Source organism: Liolophura sinensis, chromosome 12 (assembly GCF_032854445.1).
Source record: "Liolophura sinensis isolate JHLJ2023 chromosome 12, CUHK_Ljap_v2, whole genome shotgun sequence".
Taxonomy (NCBI): Eukaryota; Metazoa; Mollusca; class Polyplacophora; order Chitonida; family Chitonidae; genus Liolophura; species Liolophura sinensis.
The window spans coordinates 3,604,243-3,631,598 of NC_088306.1; the positions used below are offsets into that span (position 1 = coordinate 3,604,243).

The window sequence follows — 27,356 nt, forward strand, 5'->3', positions numbered from 1 at the left end:
TTTACAATGGCACTAAGCTTTCCTAATTCGTATTCCATAAGATGAGTGAGTGAGTGAGTGAGTGAGTGCTTGGGGGTTTAACGTCGTACTTAACAATTTTTCAGTCACATGACGTCGAATATTGTACAAGACGAAACCGTACATCGTATCCTGCTTGGGAACCTATGCTATCCTGAGGGAGGAACCATTCTATCCTGCATGGGAATCTATGCTATCCTGAGGGAGGAACCATCCTATCCTGCATGGGAATCTATGTTATCCCGAGGGAGGAACCATCCTATCTTGCATGGGAATCTGTTATCCTGAGGGAGGAACCATCGTATCCTGTATGGGAATCTATGCTATCCTGAGGGAGGAACCATCCTATCTTGCATGGGAATCTATGTTATCCTGAGGGAGGAACCATCCTATCCTGTATGGGAACCTATGCTATCCTGAGGGAGGAACCATCCTATCCTGCATGGGAATCTATGCTATCCTGAGGGAGGAACCATCGTATCCTGTATGGGAATCTATGCTATCCTGAGGGAGGAACCATCCTATCCTGCATGGGAATCTATGTTATCCTGAGGGAGGAGCCATCAAGGGCAAACCACAGTATCCTGTAAGGGGAAACCATCATATCCGACAACGTAGTATATTGCAAGGAGAAACCATAATATCTGACAAGAGTTCACAGCTTTAGCAATACATACAGGTAACAGTTTGGAGCACCTACATACGCACAAGACATTTTCTGTCGCTTTTATGAATAGATCTGAGAATGGCAGAAATTATTCAAACGTCAGCAGGCAGGTGAAACTCTCATCATGAGTTTATTGCATTATCCACTTATACAAATAGAAAACCACTCTTATTTACAGGTACAAACCTTTCAACTTATTCATCATCAGAATACCCGAGTAACATGTCACCAAAAGATTGATGTAATGTATAAATACACGACTTTACAAAGAAATTGATTGAAGCAATATAGGCATCGTCACAAAGAAACGCATTATTTGTGACATCTAGGGCGTAATGGAGTATGCTGACACGCGTAATACACTCTTAGTTTGATTGTTAGAATGTTCCCATCGAAGGACAAACCCAATACCTTCTTCAGTACACAGTGTACAGGGATATGTGTACAACATCAACTTCTTTATACTGTAAACTCTGCCGAATTATCCACCATTATTACCGAATTGTAACATTGACAATTGTTAAAATCAACATATGCATACTTAACCGACATATTCATCTCCTAAGGCGCGCTGCAGAGAAAACTGTTGAACTCTGTTGAATTGTCCCCCGTTGCTGTCGAATTGTATTTTTCCCTGTTTAAATGAACATGCACGAGCGACTTTTTCTGGTAACAACCAATCACACACTTAACAATGAACATACACGAGCGGGTTGTCTGGTGACAGTCAATCACACACTTAAGGGTGGAGAAAACATAAAAATGACAAAGTTCAGATGAAAGAGTGCGAAAAGTTATTCCTAAATGTGGTCTTCAATATTTTTTACGATTTTTCCTTAAGGAGAAAAAGACATATGAAAATAATTTTTGAATGGTGGGTATTTGGGACCACCTTTTAGTATTTATAGTCTGTCTTTAATAATGTCATCAATGAGGATGTAACACGGGTTTAATAGATATTTTTGAACTAGAATTTGTTCTTTTCAGCTAATAAATGTATTAAACCTCAATTTCGATCATATTTATATTTTTAATATATTCATAAATATTATAATAATTTAGAGTAAATGCAAATGTTTCGATATAAAGAACAAATTTACACTTTAATAAATTTATTTCACAAGCATCACATTCTTGTTTAGAATATTATTATGCAACAACGATAAATACCAAAAGTTGGTATACAAAAATACTTTCAAATACCCTATTCTCCTGAAAAAAAGAACAAAAAAATATTAAAGATCATATTTGCAAATAAGTTTTGACGCTCTTTCATCAGATTTTGGCATCATTTGCATGTTTTCTTTTCCTTTAATAATGAACATACCTAATGTTACAAATACAAATGTTGCTATACTCTGACATATCATCTACATCTTCGATCATGTGTACATCTACAGAGGTAGCTTCACCACTCAACTTTAACGTTCAAACCGTTTTGCCACGCATCAAATAAACGCCTCTGAGCGCCAAATAGTGCAAAAAAGAACTCCCATTTTTTTTTTAAACTCTTGGGAATTCACGGGAACATGTAAATACATATTTAGATATTCTATAAATTCTCTATCATAATCATAGCACTATGGTCACATGCAGATCTTGGAAGTTTGCATTTCTCGGCATGGACGAAGAATTTGTACCACACGATGTCGAGTATAACGTTCACTACGACTGGTCCGCAGAAAACTTTACCAACACCGTTCCCTTGGAAACCGTGTCGCCAACTTTGAAATGACCTTTTCTACGATACCCGCTCTTGGAGCTCGAATGACGTACTGGAATAGAAATGAAATGATTAAACAATTAATATGATGAGCGTAAAGTGTTAAATACGCAGATACTTTAAATTGCAGTACCGTGAAATAAATAAATGTTTTCATCTCCACATTATTTAAAGAGCACATATTGCTAAGCTTTTTCAGCTTTTCTCGAAACAATATGTTCAACAAAAAACTTTTAATACGATATGGTGATAGACGTGTAACTTTACACGTGTAGTACCCGTTTCTCTCCCATGCGAAGAGTCCAGCTTTGTTAGCTAACAGACATGGGAGGACCTCCGTGGTCAAGAGGGTTAGCACGTCAGCGCGGAGCAATGACTCAGGAGCCTCTCACCAATAAGGTGGCTGTGAAGTTCAAGTCCAGCTCATGCTGGCTTCCTCTTCGGTCTTCCTCTTCAAGCAACCTACGGATGGTCGTTGGGACGGCCCCGTACTCTGCCCGGTTTCCTCTCACCATAATGCTGACCGCCGTCGTATAAGAGAAATATTCATGAGTACGGCGTAAAACAGCAATCAAATAAAATAAATAAATTTTTGTATACGTCTGTATCAGTATAATTTTATTCCATGAACAAATTCAGCAAGGTGACAATGGAAGCGGAACTACAATATAGCAAATATCTTAATTTGCACACTGTAACAGTCAATAAAATTAATTTCTCTTTGCTTTGGAAACATGCAATTTAGCCTTTTCCCCGGTGCTCGAAAATGGAGAAACATATCAATCCCAAGAAATACTCGACCAAAAGCCTACTGAATTCACTTATTGCCTGTCAATGAGCCCAAACTGTCTTCTTCCACCCTTAAGTATATTTGCCACATTTTGCCACATTTGCCACATTCCGTTCAATTCGCTGAGAAAGTTAACTGCATTGAATTCAGTCACTTATCAACAGCAGGGAATACAGCTGTTACTATAAGTTATACTTCAGATGGTAGAATTTCAGGCGGACGCAAATGTTTGCTTGCCTTGTCTACGCCTGTCTTGAGGTAGTTTAACTGAAGTGTCATTGACAGACAACATGTAAATTGTTCAATTCATGGCTAGAATCAAATTTCTCCCTTGTTTGCAATTTGTATATTTTGACAATGTTTACAAGGACAATCTCATCCAGAAGAAATGCCGTCGTCCAGCCTGGAAAACCCCACCGTCAAACTAACCTGTTTATAGCCCGTGGGTTCTCTTGTTTAAAAATCAAAACATCTAAATCTTTCCAGCCTTGTGTAAAATCAACTCTAAAAATGAGAACTTTCACCTTGTATGTAAACAGTCACCTTAACGATAGGAGTAAAGTGATTAAGAGAAAAGCAGTTAAGTGTAAAGGTCAAACTCTTAACGATGAATGTAAAATCTTTGGTTCTGGAAGTCAAAAAAAAAGGTAGAGTAAATCGTCGAACTCCTAGAGGTGACTTTTCACTCAGCGGTACGTCTATTACTCTTAGCCTTGGTTTTCGATACAGGATTGATTTCACAGGTATAGGTTACACACTTTGCTCCTCCAGGCCTACATTTGCCTTCCCAGACAACTCCAGTATAAGGCTTGCACGGAAGACAATAAACAGACATGCCGAGTGAGAGTGGTACGAATAAACACGACCTAGATTGCACGGTACATATGTGGGTCGGGAAACACTTACTGGGACATCCCTCACTGACAACTTACACAGGCCGGTAACTCCTACCTCTATCCTGTTCATAAATATCAGTTATACCCGCCGTACGTATGTCTTGAAACAATGAAGTCTTTAATTTCAAAAAACGTTCAAACTCTAAACACTTTCAAGTAGTGTACTTCAAAAAACAACGTTTTCATAACGACTCCATGTTTCGGCTTTTATTTAGCCATCATTAGTGCTTTCTTTCATGAAAGGATAGCAAAATAAAAGCCAAAATGGCTAACAACCACGTTTAACGCCATTGGATATTTACCAAGACTATGTTTCGCCCATAACGGGAAAGTCAAACTGTTTGATTCTCTTCTAAGACAATCCCATTTTTGTCTCATTAAAACATTACAAGTTTTAAAAACCTCCGGTACACGATTGAGAAACCACAAACAAGAGCTAAAATCAATCCTCAGTGATAGTTATAATTTAACCTGCAAAGAAAATACACGTTTCTCCATGAACCCAAAATATTTCTTATCCACAAGAAAAATTGGAATGCGTTAGACGTTTGCCCAAAGTTCCCTAATATTTGGAAGATCTACCACAGTCTGTTTTCCCTCAGCATAACCGAGGCTATCGACAGAACACATGTTCTCCCCCAGTAGTAACTGACCTAGTTTTCTTAACATCAAGAAAACAGATAATGGTCTCTCTCTGGAACTCTCTTGTGGGAAAGGTAGGGTTATTCTACCGGAAGGAAGTACCTTCACAAAACAAGACTTCCCACGTGCACAAACAACACACGTTGTCCATAGGAACAGCAATTAGCCAAATATACAGTGAATCTGTACGACCATACCAGCGCACTATCTATAGACGTGTCCCAGAGGGTTAGAAAATAGAGTTTCTCAGGAAAAACAAATTAGCGTCATTAATTTGGCCTCCACATGAGATCACACGACGGAGATTCATACAAGTTTGTTTATCAACGAATCTCAACTTCCCCGCCCAATGTTTGCTCGTCCCTTTCTACTTTTTCGCGCGATAATTTCCCCCCAAAATTAACCAAACACTACACGGTACCCTCCACTTTCAAAAGTGTGAGGCCAAAATAAGCCTAGTTTAAGCCTATTTTCAACTTAAACATACTTAAAAAAAAAACAGAACTCAATGCAACATTTTCCCTATTCCATGTTTTCAGCAAAGCAAACAACTAAAGAACCATTTTATAAAGCCACGCCAGCATTTTCTCTTACACAAAGAACGACAGAACATGAATTTCATCTTGCATCATCATGCTGGATATGAATTCCTTTTTACGATTTGTGTACTGCACTATATACACTTTGGTATATTAAACATTAAGATATGGGTACTATTGCCAGAAAAACCGTTAGTACTGAGCCTGTTTTAAGGTGTTTTTTTTACCTTCAAACATTTTCCCTTCGTTTTGGCCGACAAATTGGTGTTTAACGTCCTACTCAAGCATTTTTCACTTTTCCCACTGTGGTCAGTTTTATGGATCACCTTGCGTAAACCACCGAAATGTGATAGTTGAACGATCAACTTTAGAACGTATGGCGTACCTGACTTGTCCGCCACATTCCTGGAAAACAAAGTGGCCTGACTTCAGCGAATGTGTAAACGACCCTTTCAGTGTCCCTACCGACACTGAATGTGGTTATCCTGTGAGTCAAGAATTCTACCACGGCTCACCTCCATTTTCATGGCGATCATAACAACCAGAGGGTCTCCCTGTGCCACTGCCGTGTCGTCCTTCACTATCACCTTCTCGATTACCCCGGGCATGGGCGCCACAGCCCCTCCCTTATCTCCCAGCCCCGCCGCTCCACCCAAAAACTCTGGGGTAGGGATCCGTAGCTCACAGTCACCGTCCTGTGGGAAATGATCAAATTATAAATCTCAATAAAATCATTCGAAATTCAAAATATTACCGGGGGTTCAGCTCAATGTTACCGTCCTACAATATCCCACACCCTTAAATCGCAACAAAATCATAACAATTCAAACTATAAATACAAAAAGGTGTAGAACTATTCATGGGCTACATTCAGGAGATAAACAATTCCACAACGTCATTATCAACACAACAGGGAATCTACAGCATAAATCATCTAACACAAAATATGTACCTGAAAGAACAGTTTCACATAATATGAAAGAACCTAAAAGTTATCTAGATTTTTTGAAGGGGGTGGGGGGGGGGAGGGGTAGATCTTAATAAATTTGCACTGGTTTAAAACAATCAATTTATGGCGCCGATTCTACAAAAAAATGTTTTTGGAAAATCATGTTTCAAGCTTAAGTTTCACTATTTTATGTTAAATCTCTTTTTCTGGATTGTTAATTACATCAAACGATATAGAATTCAATTAATCTTTGTTAATAACGAAAGACGAACACGCTCACCGTAGTAAACAGATGGATGGCGTTTCCGGATATGACCACGTTAGCGGAAGTTCGAACTCCCTCCATTTCGCAGACGAGTTTCACGCGATCGTCTCTCGTCTGCATGTTTCCACAGAGTTCGTAACGTTTCCCGCCAGTTTCCATTGTGAATGAACCATCAGAGTTGTACGTCACCGCGACCGTTAATTCTGGTAACAAAATTAACCAAAGAAGGCATTTATCTAAATGCATTCGGTCACAAACAGGTTTTGATTGTTTGATTTATTTCATTTTAACAAGTTTATTTAGTAAGGCGCATTACATCTACACAAAATGGAATTAATTTGAAGTACGTTTCACATTTACATCAATGCGATTGTTTCAGCTCTGTTTCATTTTACCACTTTATATATAGTGATTCTGTTTCTTTACTATCACATTTTCCCCTTTAATTTTACCTAACAGTCATATACATTGTGTCCAGCATGGCAATATACAAAACAAAAGCTTGGGGATTTCACTACATTGTAGCGTCCCATAATATAAGCCTTTCTGCATTCATACATTCTAGAGCTCCTTAATTGCAGAGGAATTCCAAAAAGGCATACCCAGGGTTGTCTTAAAAGGTGTTATTTTCAGATAAATAGCATCAGTTTGATGTTAGCTGTCAGTTTCTTACACGTCTGTTAACACGTTCATTTCTTTCACAAGTTGTTTTGTTCTCCATAAACGCAAATAGGTAAGCATACGACAAGTCAACATGAAGGATTCAGAAAAAATAGGACACATTTATTTTTTAAGAAAATGTTTATTCCCTTTTCCTTTCTACTATATAAAAGTTTATATCTGGTTTATTTTTAGAACGGTGGAAAAACGACTCATTCCTCAATCGTTACCTTCCATTTACTGCGACTCCATTTCTCAATGGGGTTACAGAAAAATTTTCTCATGTCTTTTACACAGTATAGAGCCGAGGCAAGACATGAACCACTTTGGACGGGTTGCGACAATGAGACTACTGTCCAGTTATCAAAAGATGATGGAAGGACCACCGTGCAGAGAAAGATATGCGACAATGCACACAGTCAAGATGACGACCCTGAAGATGATGATAGAGAGAACGGCCGGCACAGCAAGGTACGAGACTGTGAAGGTGTACAGTTCAATAGTAAAGGGGGAACCGAACAAGCAAAAAGAAAGAAAGCAAAAAGAAAGAAAGCAAAAAAAATACAAGCAAATGTCAAAGTGACAAGAGCAAAACCGGTTACCCTTAAACCAGGGAGAAAGAAACTTCATCGACAGGGCCATCCATTCAAAATGGCGGGCTGAGCAAAAGAGTAAAAAAAAACACCGTTTTGTCATGTAATGCTACAAAATATACACGGTTGGAATGCGTTTACAAGACTTCACTGAGGAGAAAAAAGAACCGACAAACAATCATGTGAAGATCTGCAGCAATGTTGCCTGAAACCGGTGTAAGCAAAAGCTCATAAATTGTCTGCAGGCAACAAAACATAAAAGTGAATTTGGCATCGTCTGCATGCCATCTTTCCTGAAGAGGGCACAAGAACAGGCGATAGCATGTCAAAACATCAGAGCCAAAACATCAGAGAAAACGCAACCTAACCGAATTTAGTTAATCTGCTGATTTCTGTTAACAATTATTTATTTGCTTGTTGATCTTAAATCCTATCGGTCAGGTACTGACGGGCTATCTGAGGTGTGAAGTACAGATGCTGACGGGCAATCTGACGTGTGACGTACACAGATACTGATGGGCAACTTGACGAGTGACATACAGATACTGACGGGCAATCTGACGTGTGACGTACAGATACTGACGGGCAATCTGACGTGTGACGTACAGATACTGACGGGCAACCTGACGTGTAACGTACAGATACTGACGGGCTATTGACGTGTGACATACAGATATTGACGGGCAATCTGACGTGTGACGTACAGATACTGATGAGCAATCTTACGTGTGACCTACAGATACTCACGGGCTATTTGACGTGTGACATACAGATACTGACGTGTGACATCCAGATACTGACGGGCTAGACGTGTGACGTCCAGATATTGACGGGCTATCTGACGTGTGACGTCCAGATACTGACGGGCTATCTGACCTGTGACGTACAGATACTGACGGGCTATCTGACGTGTGACGTACAAATACTCACGGGCAATCTTACGTGTGACGTACAGATACTCACGGGCTATCTGACGTGTGACATCCAGATGCTGACGGGCTATCTGATGTGTGACGTACAGATACTGAGGGGCAATCTGACGTGTGACATCCAGATACTGATGGGCTATCTGACGTGTGACATCCAGACACTGACGGGCAATCTGACGTGTGACATCCAGATACTGACAAGCTATCTGACGTGTGACGTACAGATACTGACGGGCAATCTTACGTGTGACGTACAGATACTGACGGGCTATCTGACGTGTGACATCCAGATACTGACGGGCTAGACGTGTGACATCCAGATATTGACGGGCTATCTGACGTGTGACGTCCAGATACTGACAGGCTATCTGACCTGTGACGTACAGATACTGACGGGCTATCTGACGTGTGACGTACAGATACTCACGGGCAATCTTACGTGTGACGTACAGATACTCAAGGGCTATCTGACATGTGACATCCAGATACTGACGGGCTATCTGACGTGTGACGTACAGATACTGAGGGGCAATCTGACGTGTGACATCCAGATACTGACAGGCTATCTGACGTGTGACATCCAGATACTCACGGGCTATCTGACGTGTGACATCCAGATACTGACGGGCTATCTGACGTGTGACATCCAGATACTGATGGGCTATCTGACGTGTGACATCCAGATACTGACAGGTTATCTGACGTGTGACATCCAGATACTGACAGGCTATCTGACGTGTGACGTACAGATACTGACGGGCAATCTTACGTGTGACATCCAGATACTGATGGGCTATCTGACGTGTGACATCCAGATACTGACAGGCTATGTGACATGTGACATCCAGATACTGAGGGGCTATCTGACGTGTGACATCCAGATACTGATGGGCTATCTGACGTGTGACATCCAGATACTGACGGGTTATCTGACGTGTGACATCCAGATACTGACGGGCTATCTTACGTGTGACATACAGATACTGACGGGCAATCTTACGTGTGACGTCCAGATACTGACGGGCTATCTAACGTGTGATGTCCAGATACTGACAGGCTATCTGACGTGTGACATCCAGATACTGACGGGCAATCTTACGTGTGACGTACAGATACTGACGGGCTATCTGACGTGTGACATCCAGATACTGACGGGCTATCTGACGTGTGACATCCAGATACTGAGGGGCAATCTGACGTGTGACATCCAGATACTGACAGGCTATCTGACGTGTGACATACAGATACTGACGAGCAATCTTACATGTGACGTACAGATACTCATGGGCTATCTGACGTGTGACATCCAGATACTGATGGGCTATCTGACGTGTGACATCCAGATACTGATGGGCTATCTGACGTGTGACATCCAGATACTGACAGGCTATCTGACGTGTGACGTACAGATACTGACGGGCTATCTGACGTGTGACATCCAGATACTGACGGGCTATCTGACGTGTGACATCCAGACACTGACGGGCTATCTGACGTATGACAACCAGATACTGACGGGCTATCTGACGTGTGACATCCAGATACTGACGGGCAATCTTACGTGTGACGTCCAGATACTGACGGGCTATCTGACGTGTGACATCCAGATACTGACGGGCTATCTGACATGTGACATCCAGACACTGACGGGCTATCTGACGTATGACAACCAGATACTGACGGGCTATCTGACGTGTGACGTCCAGATACTGACGGGCTATCTGACGTGTGACATCCAGATACTGATGGGCTATCTGACGTGTGACATCCAGATACTGATGGGCTATCTGACGTGTGACATCCAGATACTGACAGGCTATCTGACGTGTGACGTACAGATACTGACGGGCTATCTGACGTGTGACATCCAGATACTGACGGGCTATCTGACGTGTGACATCCAGACACTGACGGGCTATCTGACGTATGACAACCAGATACTGACGGGCTATCTGACGTGTGACATCCAGATACTGACGGGCAATCTTACGTGTGACGTCCAGATACTGACGGGCTATCTGACGTGTGACATCCAGATACTGACGGGCTATCTGACATGTGACATCCAGACACTGACGGGCTATCTGACGTATGACAACCAGATACTGACGGGCTATCTGACGTGTGACGTCCAGATACTGACGGGCTATCTGACGTATGACATCCAGATACTGATGGGCTATCTGACGTCTGACGTACAGATATGCACACCTTATTGGTGTAAGATAAATGGCTTCCAACAAACGGTTGACTTCGCAAAATGGCCGCACCAGCGTCGTGGTCGATTGATTATTATCAGAATAGCCCCACAAACAGTAAGAGCGGAGGAATCCGTTCACGGATTAAAATGTATGTTGGACTGTTTAGAATTCCACGTTATTCAATCATTTAACTCTTGGAATTAAAAACTCCCAGCCCAATAAGCCTGAGCTGGATTCGAACGTCGGACCTCAATGGTCAGCTGGCTAACATGCCACGGTAACAAATAAACCAGCGAAATCGCCCATGTTTTCAAGACTACTCTGAAGTTTCTAATTATGTACTGCATATGACAGATCGCACAGCTGATCCCCAGAATATCAGTATTGTAGAAACAACCAACAAGAAGTATTCTGCCTGGGATGTTAATCCTCTTAAGGATCTTAAGGTTCTATCAAGATAAGCTCTAGATGATTGATAGCATGGAGACCTTTAGCCAAATATAACTCAAAGCGCCCTCTACCTTGTACCTGAGCAACTAAACCTACCAATACCAATGTAACTCAAAACGCCCTCTACCTTGTACCTGTGCAACTACACCTACCAATACCAATGGGCTGATGATCAACCAATCATCATTCACAACATGGTCTCTACTCATTAGCTGCAAATATCGTGTCGTTCAGTAAACTTAACATTACACACAGTTGTCCACTTAGAGGACATTTTCTGTAAAATTCATGAATGACATTTATTTAATAATTATATATATATTCATGCAGTAAATACATTCCAGGATCTGTATGTATAAATTAAGCTGAATCATTTGTTTACTTCGTTAAATCTCTTTATTATTAACTGTCTTAATTATTCCCGGGCCAGGTTGTTCAAAACTGGTTTAAGACTTAATACCTGATTTAACTTTAAGCTAAGTCTTGAGTTTTGTTCTTGACCTAAAAAAAAATTGTATGCCATTATATTAAACATGAAATAAAACTGTTCCTGTTGGAGAAATGCACAGGCATTTTTTAAATATAAAATATGATTTTATAATAGCAGTATTAGCTAAAACACTTCCTAACAAGTGGGTCCTGGAGTTTGAGGATACTTAACTTACTTTTGTCACCATCCTCAAGAGTTACGGTTCTTGGTAATGAGCCATTCATTCGGAATCCACAGCCAAACCCAAATGGGGAGAATGGATCTGAACAAAGGAAATAATGACATAACTGAAAAGTAACATCATCTATATACTTATAGCCAAACCCAAATGGGGAGAATGGATCTGAACAAAGGAAATAATGACATAACTGAAAAGTAACATCATCTATATACTTATAGCCAAACCCAAATGGGGAGAATGGATCTGAACAAAGGAAATAATGACATAACTGAAAAGTAACATCATCTATATACTTATAGCCAAACCCAAATGGGGAGAATGGATCTGAACAAAGGAAATAATGACATAACTGAAAAGTAACATCATCTCTATACTTATAGCCAAACCCAAATGGGGAGAATGGATCTGAACAAAGGAAATAATGACATAACTCAAAAGTAACATCATCTATATACTTATAGCCAAACCCAAATGGGGAGAATGGATCTGAACAAAGGAAATAATGACATAACTGAAAAGTAACATCATCTATATACTTATATGTAGTAAGTATCTGAAAGAAACAGAAACTACCCATTATTTGCCAATGATTAATGTCGTCAAAATTGTAGTTAATATTTTTACACAACTATCTTAATCTGTCTGCTCTGTCAGATGTTAGATTACTCTCTCCACAACAGACCGTTCAAATCCATCCATTCGAAGCTCTGTCGAAAGATACCTATTTTCCAGACATGAGTGAAAAGTGACATAATTTGTGTTAGGCAATGAACACTCTGTAAGAAAAATACCTTTGGCAAACAAGTAAAGTATTTTCACTGGTCGAAGTGGGTGCTTGTCTCCATTAATATTCACATTCACTTTAATGTGCAGGTTAGCGACTACCAAGCCTTGCATTTACAATGAAATAAAAACTACTTCAACAATACCTGGTGCCACCAATCAGCCACAAGTGGAACACAAATAGTCCTCATGCTTAAAACGTGACCCCTATGACCAAATCAAATTTGACCCATATTCAGCTTTCCACATCCCACAACAAAATGTTACATCTTACAATGTTACGATCGTTTCCTTCGCTTATTCTGGATTATGGTAATTAGCCATGTGCATCTGATTAGTGAGCTCTTTCAGTAAAGGTATCAGACACTACGAGGGTGTTCTTCATTCATGTACTGAGCATGATGTTTGATTGTCAAGACTGACATACAGGTGTGTCTGACTGTCAAGGCTGACATACACATGTATCTGATTGTCAAGGCTGACATACAGGTGTGTCTGACTGTCAAGGCTGATACAGGTGTGTTTGATTGTTATGGCTGACATACAGCTGTGTCTGATTGTTAAGGCTGATACAGGTGTGTCTGATTGTTTGTCAATACAGGTGTGTTTGGTTGTCAAGAATGATATACAGGTGTCTGATTGTCAAGGCTGACATAAAGGTGTATCTGATTGTCAAGGCTAACATACAGGTGTGTTTGACAGTCAAGGCTGACATACAGGTGTCTGACTGTCAAAGCTGACACACAGGTGTATCTGATTGTCAAAGCTGACATAAAGGTCTGTCTGACTGTCAAGGCTGACATACAGGTGTCTGACTCTCAAGGCTGACATACCGGTGTCTGACTGTCAAGGCTGACATACAGGTGTCTGATTGTCAAGGCTAACATACAGGTGTGTGTGACCGTCATGGCTGTGAAACACAGTCACAATGGCTGTTATGATTGTCAAGTCTGACATACAGGTGTGTCTGATTGTCAAAGCTGACATACAGGTGTGTCTGACTGTCAAAGCTGACATACAGGTGTGTCTGACTGTCAAGGCTGACATACAGGTGTCTGATTGTCAAGGCTAACATACAGGTGTGTGTGATCGTCATGGCTCTGAAACACAGTCACAATGGCTGTTATGATTGTCAAGTCTGACATGCAGGTGTATCTGATTGTCAAGGCTGACATAAAGGTGTCTCTTGATTGTCAAGGCTGACATACAGCTGTGTCTGACTGTCAAAGCTGACATACAGGTGTGTCTGACTGTCAAGGCTGACATACAGGTGTGTGTGGCTGTCATGGCTGTGAAGCACAGTCACAATGGCTGTCATGATTGTCAAGGCTGACATACAGGTGTCTGACTGTCAAGGCTGACATACAGGTGTCTGACTGTCAAGGCTGACATACAGGTGTCTGACTGTCAAGGCCGACATACAGGTGTCTGACTGTCAAGGCTGACATACAGGTGTCTGATTGTCAAGGCTAACATACAGGTGTGTGTGAGCGTCATGGCTGTGAAACACAGTCACAATGGCTGTCATGATTGTCAAGTCTGACATACAGGTGTGTCTGATTGTCAAAGCTCACATATACGTGTGTTTCAATTTGCAGTACAACACCTTTGTTATTTATCAGTTTTTACACAGTAATACGTATTTAAAATCTTACCTTTAGATAGCGCACTTGACAGCTGAGTTTGTTGCTGCTCTGTTAAAAGTAAGGCCAATACAGCTTGACACAGTCTGCTATGGGAGAGTTCTTGTAAGGGGAATAACTCCTCACTATGCTCCGCTATAAAGCCTGTATGTACGTGACCTTTCTCAAACTGAGGATGTTTGGCAAGGTCATGAAGAAATCCTATATTTGTTGGAAGACCCACGACCTGCATAATAAAAAATCATAAATCTATCTAGGGTGTATACTTCATTCTGTTTAAAAGCATTACAGCACCTGTAAGAGAACAACCAATATTACAGCCATCTGCTTCTTCAAATGACAACTAAAAACATTATCAGCAGCACAAACACCACTGAAAACTCAACCTAAAAATACCTTCACTTATTGTTTATTTTCCTGATTTTGAGAGTTCTGTTGATTTTGGAACGGTGTTCTGCGGAAAATAGGATGATATCCTACTAGAAAATTGTTTCAGCTCCAAAAATACTATTTTCTGACATTTATTTACCTCAAAAATGCACATTTTAGAGTGGATTATGATTTACAGTAACTTCTGAAACTTTCTTTAACAAAATTAACTGCATTTAATATGTGTGTGAGTTATAAGGTGGGCTTGTATTTCTGGGCTTTGAAGACATCACAGAACATTTTTTACCTTAATGCTTTCTAAATGGTGATGTGAACATGAAATTAAATAGTTTATTAAGGTTATAAGAATTACAATTACAAAATTACAAAAACATTGCACCCAAAGACAGAATAACCACGCATTCTACACTGTTCTGCTTGCAGTCGTGAGTTTAAAAAGATTTCTTTTTCTTTACCAATTTTTAAAATTATTTTGTACAATAATGTCATTGTTAGACCTTCCTGCCATTGGGTTATTCACAACACAGATTTCCTAACGTTTATATAAAACAAAAAAACATTATTACATTCACATCTTTCAGACAAGAAAATATTTGTGTTCTATTAGAGGAAGAATACGAAGACGAAAAAACAGCTACAAACATATGATGACTCTTTTTCAGCTTGTCTAATTTAGAAAATAATTTTATATCCAAGTCATGCTGATGACCTTTGCCATATTCTGAATAAATAACTCTGACCTCATCAGGAAAATAATAGGTTAATGCCTCGTATTACGGAAGCAAAAAAAGGCTATCCTCATTATGTCAAGATTGAAAAATGACAAAATAATTATCATGTTTTCTACAATATCAACCACAGCAAAAAAAAAACATACTCTTTGGACATACAAGACTAGACAACCCTGTTGGAACTGTATGTGAGGCCTTGGTGACAATAAATGATAAACTGCAAAGTTCGTTAATAATTTTCATCGCCTCTTTCACACTGCCCACAGAAACTGCGGTCCCTTCAACCAGAAAGCTGACAGCATTCATGTGAGTGAAAAAGTTTTTGAGTGTGGCACTACAAAAATAATCACAAAAGTAAGTAGATTACAAACATGTTCTCAGTGGCATGCTTCTAAGTAATAAAGGCAACCATAACTGTTTCCTACCATTTCTATGCACACCACTGGCAAGCTACAGTCAAACCACAGGCAAGCTACAGGCAAACCACTGGTAAGCTACAGGCAAACAACAGGTAAGTGACAGGCAAACCACAGGCAAGCTACAGGCAAACCACAAGTAAGGTACAGGTAAACCACAGCTCAATAATAGTTAAACCACATGCAAGCTACAGGCAAACCATGGGCAAGCTACAGACAAACCACAGGCAATCTATAGCACAAAAGCAAACTATTCCATTTCCCTTTGCCAGCTCTGAGCTTGTCTCTTTAAAAAAACAGCCCTACTGTAGCCCTATCTTACATGTATGATGTTTAAACAAAAGCAGAACTGTTTTTTTCCCACCAAAAATAGCATTCTTTTAGGCAAATAACTGTCATAAAATATTACTTGTTATCATCCTGCAACTTACATGTTTCCTTTAGGATGTTACCCAACATGTACATTTGAAACAAACTTCAAAACACCTTTGTGAGATCAATAGAACTCATGGAAAAAATTAGCAAATTAGCTGCGGTAGAAATTTTAGGTCAGCTATACTAAGTGCCCTAAATATCCATTAAACTATGATTAGTTAATATATCAAAGTATAAAACAAGTATTTTTGTTCATAAATTTATATTCTGAAATGCCACTTCATGATATAAATAGATACATAATAGTACATGAGCGAAAAAAAATATCTGCCTCTGGATTGACATAAATGGATCATGTTAAAATTGATGCAGTTTCTAGTCAGGGGACATTTACAAAATATCAATGTTTAAAAAGAAAGGACAAAAAAAAGCCAACTTGTTGACAGATGATGTCAATTAAACGAGTTCTGACATATACGGATGAGGACAGAGCCATTTGAGTTACATCATAATTCAGCCCAAAATAATCTGAAGACAGATTGTGCTCTGTCAATCTTTCTAATTTTGGAGCACATCGTGGATCTGCTGTCTAAAACGACAAATTAGGGTCAACCAAACAGATATATTCTGCCATGAGAAGACAATCGCAATAGGCCATGTACAAGGACATTATCAGAGGCACATTTTTATATTCTTCAGCGTCGTTCCAGACAAAAGGACAGTTGGAACAAAATTCTATTTTCAAACAGTACCCATTTTTTTTCAAAACAGGAAATATATCGTTGGCAGGATGATATCTTAAACTGATAAAATTATCACCAACATCCCAAGATTATACCTTACAGAGAGAATTAGCTCTCAGCTTTGAAAATTATATGTGACAAAATTATCTCTCAGCTTTGCAAAATTATATCTGACAAAATTATCTCTCAGCTTTGCAAGATTATATCTGACAAAATTATCTCTCAGCTTTGCAAGATTATATCTGACAAAATTATCTCTCAGCTTTGCAAGATTATATCTGACAAAATTATCTCTCAGCTTTGCAAGATTATATCTGACAAAATTATCTCTCAGCTTTGCAAGATAATATCTGACAAAATTATCTCTCAGCTTTGCAAGATTATACCTGACAAAATTATCTCTCAGCTTTGCAAGATTATATCTGACAAAATTATCTCTCAGCTTTGCAAGATAATATCTGACAAAATTATCTCTCAGCTTTGCAAGATAATATCTGACAAAATTATCTCTCAGCTTTGCAAGATAATATCTGACAAAATTATCTCTCAGCTTTGCAAGATTATACCTGACAAAATTATCTCTCAGCTTTGCAAGATAATATCTGACAAAATTATCTCTCAGCTTTGCAAGATAATATCTGACAAAATTATCTCTCAGCTTTGCAAGATTATATCTGACAAAATTATCTCAGCTTTGCAAGATTATATCTGACAAAATTATCTCTCAGCTTTGCAAGATTATATCTGACAAAATTATCTCTTAGCTTTGCAAGATTATATCTAACTGACATAATTATCTCTCAGATTTTACAGATTATATCTAACAGGAAATATCATCATAACTATAATAACTTGGTAGAATTACTTCTGAACTTTTCAGATTCTAATCTTAACTCAGCAGGATTACAGTACATTTTAACTTGGTAGAAATATATCTTAGGTTTGATTATATCTCAACTTTGCAGTACTGTATTCTATGATGAAATAGTCAAATTAAAAATACATTTACGGCAAAATGTTACAAAATTACAAATTTCTTTAGCATTTCGACATGTGTTATAGATTAACTTAAACATTACTTTTCGTGGAAAATCTGAAGTAAGCCAGTCTTACTCTTACTGGATTATTGATGTGTTACAACTGAAAAAACAATTTTCATTAAAAATATTTAAAAAGAAAGACTAAACACATTACTTTAATTTTACATCCTGTAAAATGTAAAACCTGAAGGCCGCTACAGTTTTTAGTTCTGTTAAGCAACACTCTTACAACACCTGGAACATGTTTCATTGATAATTTATCTGGAATAACTTTTTTTAAGATAAATCTTCCTTCGAAGTTTTGCAATTAGTGGCTAATGTTTAATAATGGAATTTGTTATTGACACCTTAACCTGGGAAAAAAACCCCAACCTTTATATTTGTATGTTTTACTTTCTATTTTCATTTTCACCTGTGGTGAAATTTTGTTTTGATGTTGGTATACTCATACTCAAAAACAATCTATTTCAGAATGTTTGGTAAAAAAAAAGTTTGTGCGATAATTGACCATAAGGCCATCAGGCTTGACCATAAGACTTGGTCATAAGGCTTGGCCATAAGGCTTGACCATAAGACTTGACCATAAGGCTTGACCATAAGACTTGACCATAAGACTTGAGCATAAGGCTTGACCATAAGACCATAAGACTTACCACAGAACTCTAACATTTGACTGCTTCTAAATCAGTTCTAAAAAAAAAAGTTCTAGAATAAATAAGGTAGTGTCAGTTGTAATTTTCAATCGTACTTTTGCTGAGAACAGCTTCATTATCACTTTTTGACATACAAAGTTGGGTAATCTAAAGAAAACAGCTTATAACATCACTGTATTTCACCTACAGTTTTGCATTTTTCAGGAGGCACACTTTCTTTCCTTGATTATGACTGATTCGTCCACCTTACAGGGTCACCTTACAGGGTCACCTTACAGGGTCACCTTACAGGGTCACCTTACAGGGACACCTAAGAATCTTTTGTTGAATTCTGATTAATCAGAAAATTACTCAAGAGTTGACATTTATTGATTTTTTTTTGGGGGGGGGCGTGTAATTTCCTATCAGATAAAATTTAAGTGTTGGCATCAAAAGTATCACGTAAAGACCTTGATTGTGCTTGAGTGTCTTTTTACGTACCAAACTTTAAGTGAAATACTGGAATTTGAGCTTTCAGAGCCCACATAGTATTGCTCACTGTACTTACCTTGTTAAATAGATTCTACCTTGGTACAGAATGACTGAATGATTGTCGCTAAAGGCCACATTCAGAATATTGCAGACATACTGTGGTAAGAGGTTGTTCCAAATACAGAAGACAACAGCTCAGAGCAGTAAAACCAGACACGACAGTGCGACAGTTGGCTCTCTCATACCCAACCCATCCCCTTGACAACCTCAATCAGGGTTTCATTCTGAACTGTTCATATAAATGCTTAAACACACGTATTAGCACCACTGTCCCAGTAGATATTAGTTTAAAAATGCAGTGATGCTCATTGTAATTTATTCTATTACCCTTCGGTTCCTTTTAATTACCTACAATGCACTGCTTGGTACTGTGCCAAGAGTACATTATCTGAGTCGTTAAATACCCCCCATCACGAGACAGAAGCGTTTGACTTCTGGACGGGTCTATTGTAGTTCTATGGGGGGATAGAGGTTGTTGTTTACATTGAATAAAGCAGGCGACAAATATAAACAAAGAAACAAAATGGTTATTTTTTCTGTTGGAGCGAACGTTTATTTTAAAGGAGAAAAGTATCAGGTTACAGATAATTTAAGCAGACCTAAAATATAAACTCTTCCACATCGATGTGATGTAAAACTACCGTTAGACTACCCTGACACAAACGTTATTTCTTAATTAGATGTTACGGTCTAGCATTACTCCAAGAGATGTGTTCTTGGCACATTTAACATACAACAACATTAAAACAATACAAAGGAATCTGGGGCCAACACCACAAAACAATTTCCAACTTTTTGGACATTATGACACAATTGTCTTAAGATAACATTTATGACAGAATCAAAATTTCAACTTTCTATGTACCAAAATTATGCTCCAAGGTCGATTTCCGATTTTCGACGTCAGTCAGAAATGGCTTTACGGAGCCTTGGCAATGTCGGGGGAAAATACTGATCTATGCAGACACACAAGAGGCTAAAAACAGTTACTGAACTTTAATATATATACTTACATTATAATCTCTGAGGGAGGAACATAGACGTTTGAGGGCAGAGTGTCTGTCGTTGGACCAGACCACAAGTTTGGCAATCATCGGGTCATAGTGAACAGAAACCTCATCCCCTATTCAACAACAAAGTTAACACCCCAGATTATTTGCTTATTCTACTTTTGCTTGGTACCACACTCAAGGACTCCTTACTTTTATGATGGTGGTTAGTTTTATAAGTTAAGAAACCAAAGTGCAGAGAATAAACCAACAACCTTTGGCAAGTTACTTACAAACTTTCCCTCCTGTGACATACATGTACAGATTTATATATGACACTGATGTAGACTAGCAGTCTTTATTAGTGCTGTTAACTCCTGATGGCATTCAGAAGTTTCTGTTCCTTGAATATCCCCATCCACTTGTATTTTACACATATCTCAATACATATTTTTTTTAGAACAATTAACATTCTCCTAACACAAGAGTCAATCAATTTATAATATCTTTTCTCGGAAATCATGTCGCCTTCTGATGCTTTCACTCAGGCAATACATGTAATATCATTGATGAGAAAAGCTACAAGAAATTGGATTTCTGAAGTTTTGTGAAAGTGGCCAGAGTATCCGAACCATTCACACACAAAGTTTTTTTCCATGAAATAGAAGTTGAAAAGGATCCAAGAATTACTTCAAGATAAAATATGGTGCTTATCATTTCATGTCATGAAGAAATGGCAAGTCCACAGTGCTATGGCTGGAGAACACCATGGCTAAACACTGTCAACAATACAATCTGAGATAAATGTATGTGATCAAGATGGCCAAGTGGTTAGCATGCTAGCGCAGCACAATGACTCAGGAGCCTTTCACCAACTCGGTCACGGTGAATTTAAGTCCAACTTAAGCTATATTGTACATGTGGCTTCCTTTCCAGGTATTGATTTCTTTTTTTTTTTTTTTTTGATTGGTGTTTTACGCCGTACTCAAGAATATTTAACTTATACGACGGCGGCCAGCATTATGGTGGGTGGAAACCGGGCACAGCCCGGGGGAAACCCACGACCATCCGCAAGTGGCTGACAGACCTTCTCACGTACGGCCGGAGAGGAAGCCAGCATGAGCTGGACTTGAACTCACAGCAACCGCATTGGTGAGAGACTCCTGGGTCATTACGCTGCGCTAGCGCTTTAACCGACTGAGCCACGGAGGCCCCCGCTCCAGCTATTGAGAAAGTCTGCGAGCAAGTGTGTTTCTCACAGACTCTGTCCGGCTTCCTCCCACCATAACATTGACCCCCATCATGTATAAAGTGAAACATCCTTGTGTATGGCATAAAACACCCATCCTTTACTCAATACAATTATCAAAACAAAAGTTCCTCTCCAGCCGTACGTGGGAAGGACTGTCAGCAACCTGCGGATGGTCATGGGTTTCCCCCCGGCTCTGCCCGGTTTCCACCCACCATAATGCTGGCTGCTGTCGTATAAGTGAAATATTCTTGAGTACGGCGTAAAACACCAATCAAATAAATAAATAAATAAATCGAAAAAAGTGAAAAAGAATTGGCTATCTGGTGGTACCTTGTCTAACCCCTGTATCTATTCTCACATGCTCATCCTTTTCTGGTGTGCTCAGGTGAAGCAGAGGTCCTGCCCCAGGCATGAAGTTGTTACGGGGATTTTCAGCATAGATTCTAGCTTCAAAGGCGTGGCCTGTAAGTGTTACCTCTTCCTGCTTCATGGGCAAGGTATCGCCACTGGCAACCTGTGAAATGTACATGAATATCAAGACCTAGCTTTTCCTGAAAAACCAATGATTTGTACAGTCATAATTTCACACTTTCATCAAACTGAGTAGAAATTACAAATCAGAAATACAAATAACATAAAATAACGATCATAATGACCAAATACATCAAGATATAGTTTCATTCTACACTGTGTTTTTCCCAATGTACATTCTAGATGGTGCAAATCTCCCACAAGTTTACAACACTTCATGAATTGCACTGTTAGAAGAAGAGGAACACAGAGAATTTATATTATATCGGGTAGGCCTAAAAAAATCAGCCATACTTTGATGCTGCATTGCTCCATTATCCTTTGTTCAAACCCTTTCAAACTTTAGATATTGAAATGGCATGATTTTGTTAATATACTGACTAATTTTCGGGGTCATAGCTTGAGGAGTCTGTACACAGGGTTAAAATGAAAACATAGCCTCAAAAACACATGTTCTGGTGACCCACATTCCATTACCTGTCAGGTGTCATGAGTAGAGCGCGCGCTGCACCTGTGTGACACGCGTCAATCAAGTGTTGTCTGGAAAAATTGTCTGGCTCTAGTGTCAGAGAAACCCTTCTGCCAGATAGGCACAAGTTTTGCTGAATCAAGATGGTTTTCTCTGTGGCGGACAAGGAACTGATCACCTTTTCAAATAAAACAAGGCAGAACATCATTTTGAAATGTCCGGAACCTGCGTTTTTTGACTTTTCCTGCATTTTTTTGATTTTGGTCTCATGAACAGAAATCTTAAAGGATGAAATTGAAATTTGGTCTGTATACTCAGGACATACTGTCTTTCGAGTGTGTAAATTTTTAGAGGCTGACTTAAGAGGGTTTTTGGTGATATTGAGTGTCAAAATATGGCCCATTTTTTTATGCTCACCCGATACATGCAGAGATGTTTTTGTTTTGTTTGTTTTTTTTACGTATCACTGCATAAATCAGGACTTCTATTTTCAGGTTTTACTTGGAAAGAAAGGATGTAGAACCATTTGCTGTAGCAGCCACACTAAAGGTTCTCAGGGGCATGTTCTCATCAGCCCATCACAAATTCATCACTAGCACACCACAAATTCATCACTAGCACACCACAAATTCATCACTAGCAAACCACAAATTCATCACTAGCACACCACAAATTCATCACTAACACACCAAGAATCCATCACTAGCACATCATGTATCTGTCATTAGCACACCAAGAATTCATCACTAGCACACCAAGAACCCATCCCTAGCACACCACAAATTCATCAGTAGCACATCACGAATTCATCACCAGCACACCATGAATCCATCACTAGCAGACCATAAATTCATCACTAACACACAATGAATTCATCACTAGCACATCATGAATTTATCACTAGCACACCATGAATTCATCACTAGCACATCATGAATTTATCAGTAGCACATCACGAATTCATCACTAGCACATCATTAATTTATCAGTAGCACACCATGAATCCATCACTAGCAGACCATAAATTCATCACTAACACACTATGAATTCATCACTAACACACTATGAATTCATCACTAGCACACCATGAATTCATCACTAACACACTATGAATTCATCACTAGCACACCATGAATCCATCACTAGCACACCATGAATTCATCACCAGCACACCAAGAATTCATCACTAGCACACCATGAATTCATCACTAGCACACCATGAATCCATCACTAGCACATCATGAATTTATCACTAGCACACCATGAATTCATCACTAGCACATCATGAATTTATCACTAGCACACAATGAATTCATCACTAGCACACCATGAATTAATCACCACCACTCCATGAATCCATCACAAGCACACCATGAATTCATCACTAGCACACCATGAATTTATCACTAGCACACAATGAATTCATCACCAGCACACCATGAATTCCTCACTAGCACACCAAGAATCCATCACTAGCCCACCATGAATTCATCACTAGCACACCAAGAATTCATCACTAGCACACCATGAATTCATCACTAGCACACCAAGAATTCATCACTAGCACACCATTAATTTATCACTAGCACACCAAGAATTCATCACTAGCACACCATTAATTTATCACTAACACACCGAGAATCCATCACTAGCACATCATGTATCTGTCATTAGCACACCAAGAATTCATCACTAGCACACCAAGAACCCATCCCTAGCACACCACAAATTCATCAGTAGCACATCACGAATTCATCACCAGCACACCATGAATCCATCACTAGCAGACCATAAATTCATCACTAACACACCATGAATTCATCACTAGCACACCACGAATTTATCACTAGCACACCATGAATTCATCACTAGCCCACAATGAATTCATCACTAGCACATCATGAATTCATCACTAGCACACCATGAATTCATCACTAGCACATCATGAATTCATCACTAGCACACCATGAATTCATCACTAGCACACCATGAATTAATCACTAGCACACCATGAATTAATCACCACCACTCCATGAATCCATCACAAGCACACCATGAATTAATCACTAGCACACCATGAATTAATCACCACCACTCCATGAATCCATCACAAGCACACCATGAATTCATCACTAGCACATCATGAATTCATCACTAGCACACCATGAATTCATCACTAGCACACCATGAATTAATCACTAGCACACCATGAATCCATCACTAGCACATCATGAATTTATCACTAGCACACAATGAATTAATCACTAGCACACCATGAATTCATCACTAGCACACCATGAATTAATCACCACCACTCCATGAATCCATCACAAGCACACCATGAATTCATCACTAGCACATCATGAATTCATCACTAGCACACCATGAATTCATCACTAGCACACCATGAATTCATCACTAGCACATCATGAATTTATCACTAGCACACAATGAATTCATCACTAGCACACCATGAATTCATCACTAGCACACCATGAATTAATCACCACCACTCCATGAATCCATCACAAGCACACCATGAATTCATCACTAGCACACCATGAATTTATCAATAGCACACAATGAATTCATCACTAGCACACCATGAATTCATCACTAGCACACCAAGAATTCATCACTAGCCCACCATGAATTCATCACTAGCACACCAAGAATCCATCACTAGCACACCAAGAATCCATCACTAGTACACCATGAATTCATCACTAGCACATCATGAGGTTGTCAACAGCACACCAAGAATCCATCACTAGCACACCATGAATTCATCACTAGCACACCATAAATTCATCACTAGCACACCATGAATCCATCACTAGCACACCATGAATTCATCACTAGCCCACAATGAATTCGTCACTAGCACATAATGAGGTTGTCAACAGCACACCAAGAATCCATCACTAGCACACTTGTACTGGAACATTTTTTCACTGTTTCATCATCAGTCTACAGGTCAACTATGGGAAGGCCACAGACTTACTTACCAGGCTGTCTATGAGAATTTGTCTGTCTTGTAGAACATACATGTCCCATATTTACATAAACTTATTTATGTATTTGATTGAAGTTTTATTTCATGTATTCAATGACAGCCAGCATTTTGGTGGGAGGAAACCTGACAGGGTCCAGGGGAAACCCACACCCATCTGCAGGATGCTGGCAGAAATTCCTACAGATGGTCGGAGAGGTTAGGTAACCAGCATGAGCTGGAATTGAACCTGACATAAAGCGATTCAATGCAGCGTATCCATGTCTGATTGGGGTTTAACCACTGAACAATTTCTCAGTGATATGCCAAGGAGGAGCCATTAGGTGTCTGTACATCAATGTACTGTATGCAGCTAGCATACAAGTATTGACACAGGGGAAGATAATTTGGCTGGTTATACCCGCAGCTGCCACTCCACCAGGTCTGTTCCTGTGACCATCTCAGTGACTGGGTGCTCCACCTGGAGGCGAGTATTCATCTCCATGAAATAAAACTTCTGGTTTTTGTCCATGATGAATTCAACTGTACCTGCAGGAGATAAATTCATTAATTCAACTGTGCCTGCAGGGGATAAAATCATGAATTCAACTGTGTCTGCAGAAGATAAAATCATGAATTCAACTGTGCCTGCAGGAGATAAAATCATGAATTCAACTGTGTCTGCAGAAGATAAAATCATGAATTCAACTGTGTCTGCAGAAGATAAAATCATGAATTCAACTGTGTCTGCAGAAGATAAAATCATGAATTCAACTGTGCCTGCAGGAGATAAATTCAAGTCAACCCATTTCTTGATTGTTGTAAGTACACTTAGTAGATAAAAATGAAATTTAAGAATTTGATACAATCCTTTGAAACTGTTCAAAGGAACAAGAGAAAGATGTATGAAGAGTCTAGTTTTGTGAAAAGGGAAGCCATGGCAAATTCACAAATTTCTGTTCTACCTGTCATGTACTATTTACTTAAGATTTCTAGTTTTAGACAAACTGTTAGGGTAAACTTCCTTCTAGTTTTCTTTTTCCCCTGACAGTTGACCTCAGAAATCTATGAATATTTTTTTTTCCTGAGTCAAAGGATGCCTTTATGTCTGTCAAAGGATGCCTTTATGTTTGTCAAATGATGCTTTTGTGTTTGTCAGAGGATGCATTTATATCTGTCAAAGGATGCCTTTATGTTTGTCAAAGGATGCCTTTATATTTGTCAAAGGATGCCTTTATGTTTGTCAAAGCATGCTTTTATATTTGTCAAAGGATGCCTTTATGTCTGTCAAAGATGGCATTTATGTCTGTCAAAGGATGCCTTTATGTCTGTCAAAGGGTGCCTTTATGTCCGTCAAAGGATGCGTTTATGTTTGTCAGAGGATGCTTTTATGTTTGTCAAAGGATGCCTTTATGTTTGTCAGAGGATACCTTCATGTTTGTCAGAGCATGCCTTTATGTCTGTCAGAGGATGCCTTTATGTCTGTCAAAGATGGCCTTTATGTCTGTCAAAGGATGTCTTTATATTTGTCAAAGGATGCCTTTATGTTTGTCAAAGGATGCCTTTATGTCTGTCAAAGGATGAATTTATGTTTGTCAGAGGATACCTTTATGTTTGTCAAAGGATGCCTTTATGTCTGCCAAAGGATGCCTTTATGTCTGTCAAAGGATGCCTTTATGTCTGTCAGAGGATGCCTTTATATCTGTCAAAGATGGCCTTTATGTCTGTCAAAGGATGCCTTTATGTCTGTCAAAGGATGGCTTTTTGTTTGTCAAAGGATGGCTTTTTGTTTGTCAAAGGATGCCTTAATGTTTGTCAGAGGATG

General features: G+C 39.2%; 1 protein-coding gene across 1 annotated transcript in view; it reads right to left on the minus strand.

Annotated features, from left to right (window-relative positions):
• Positions 1-807: 807 nt before the first annotated feature.
• The window catches only part of LOC135479351 (methylcrotonoyl-CoA carboxylase subunit alpha, mitochondrial-like), a 35,305-nt gene continuing 8,756 nt past the window's right edge, over positions 808-27,356 (minus strand). The window contains 9 exon segments of the mRNA XM_064759175.1: positions 808-2,418; positions 2,421-2,460; positions 5,791-5,970; positions 6,505-6,692; positions 11,988-12,074; positions 14,432-14,645; positions 20,312-20,421; positions 21,870-22,053; positions 25,953-26,080. Coding sequence (XP_064615245.1) covers positions 2,351-2,418; positions 2,421-2,460; positions 5,791-5,970; positions 6,505-6,692; positions 11,988-12,074; positions 14,432-14,645; positions 20,312-20,421; positions 21,870-22,053; positions 25,953-26,080 — 1,199 coding nt within the window. The 3' untranslated portion in view covers positions 808-2,350.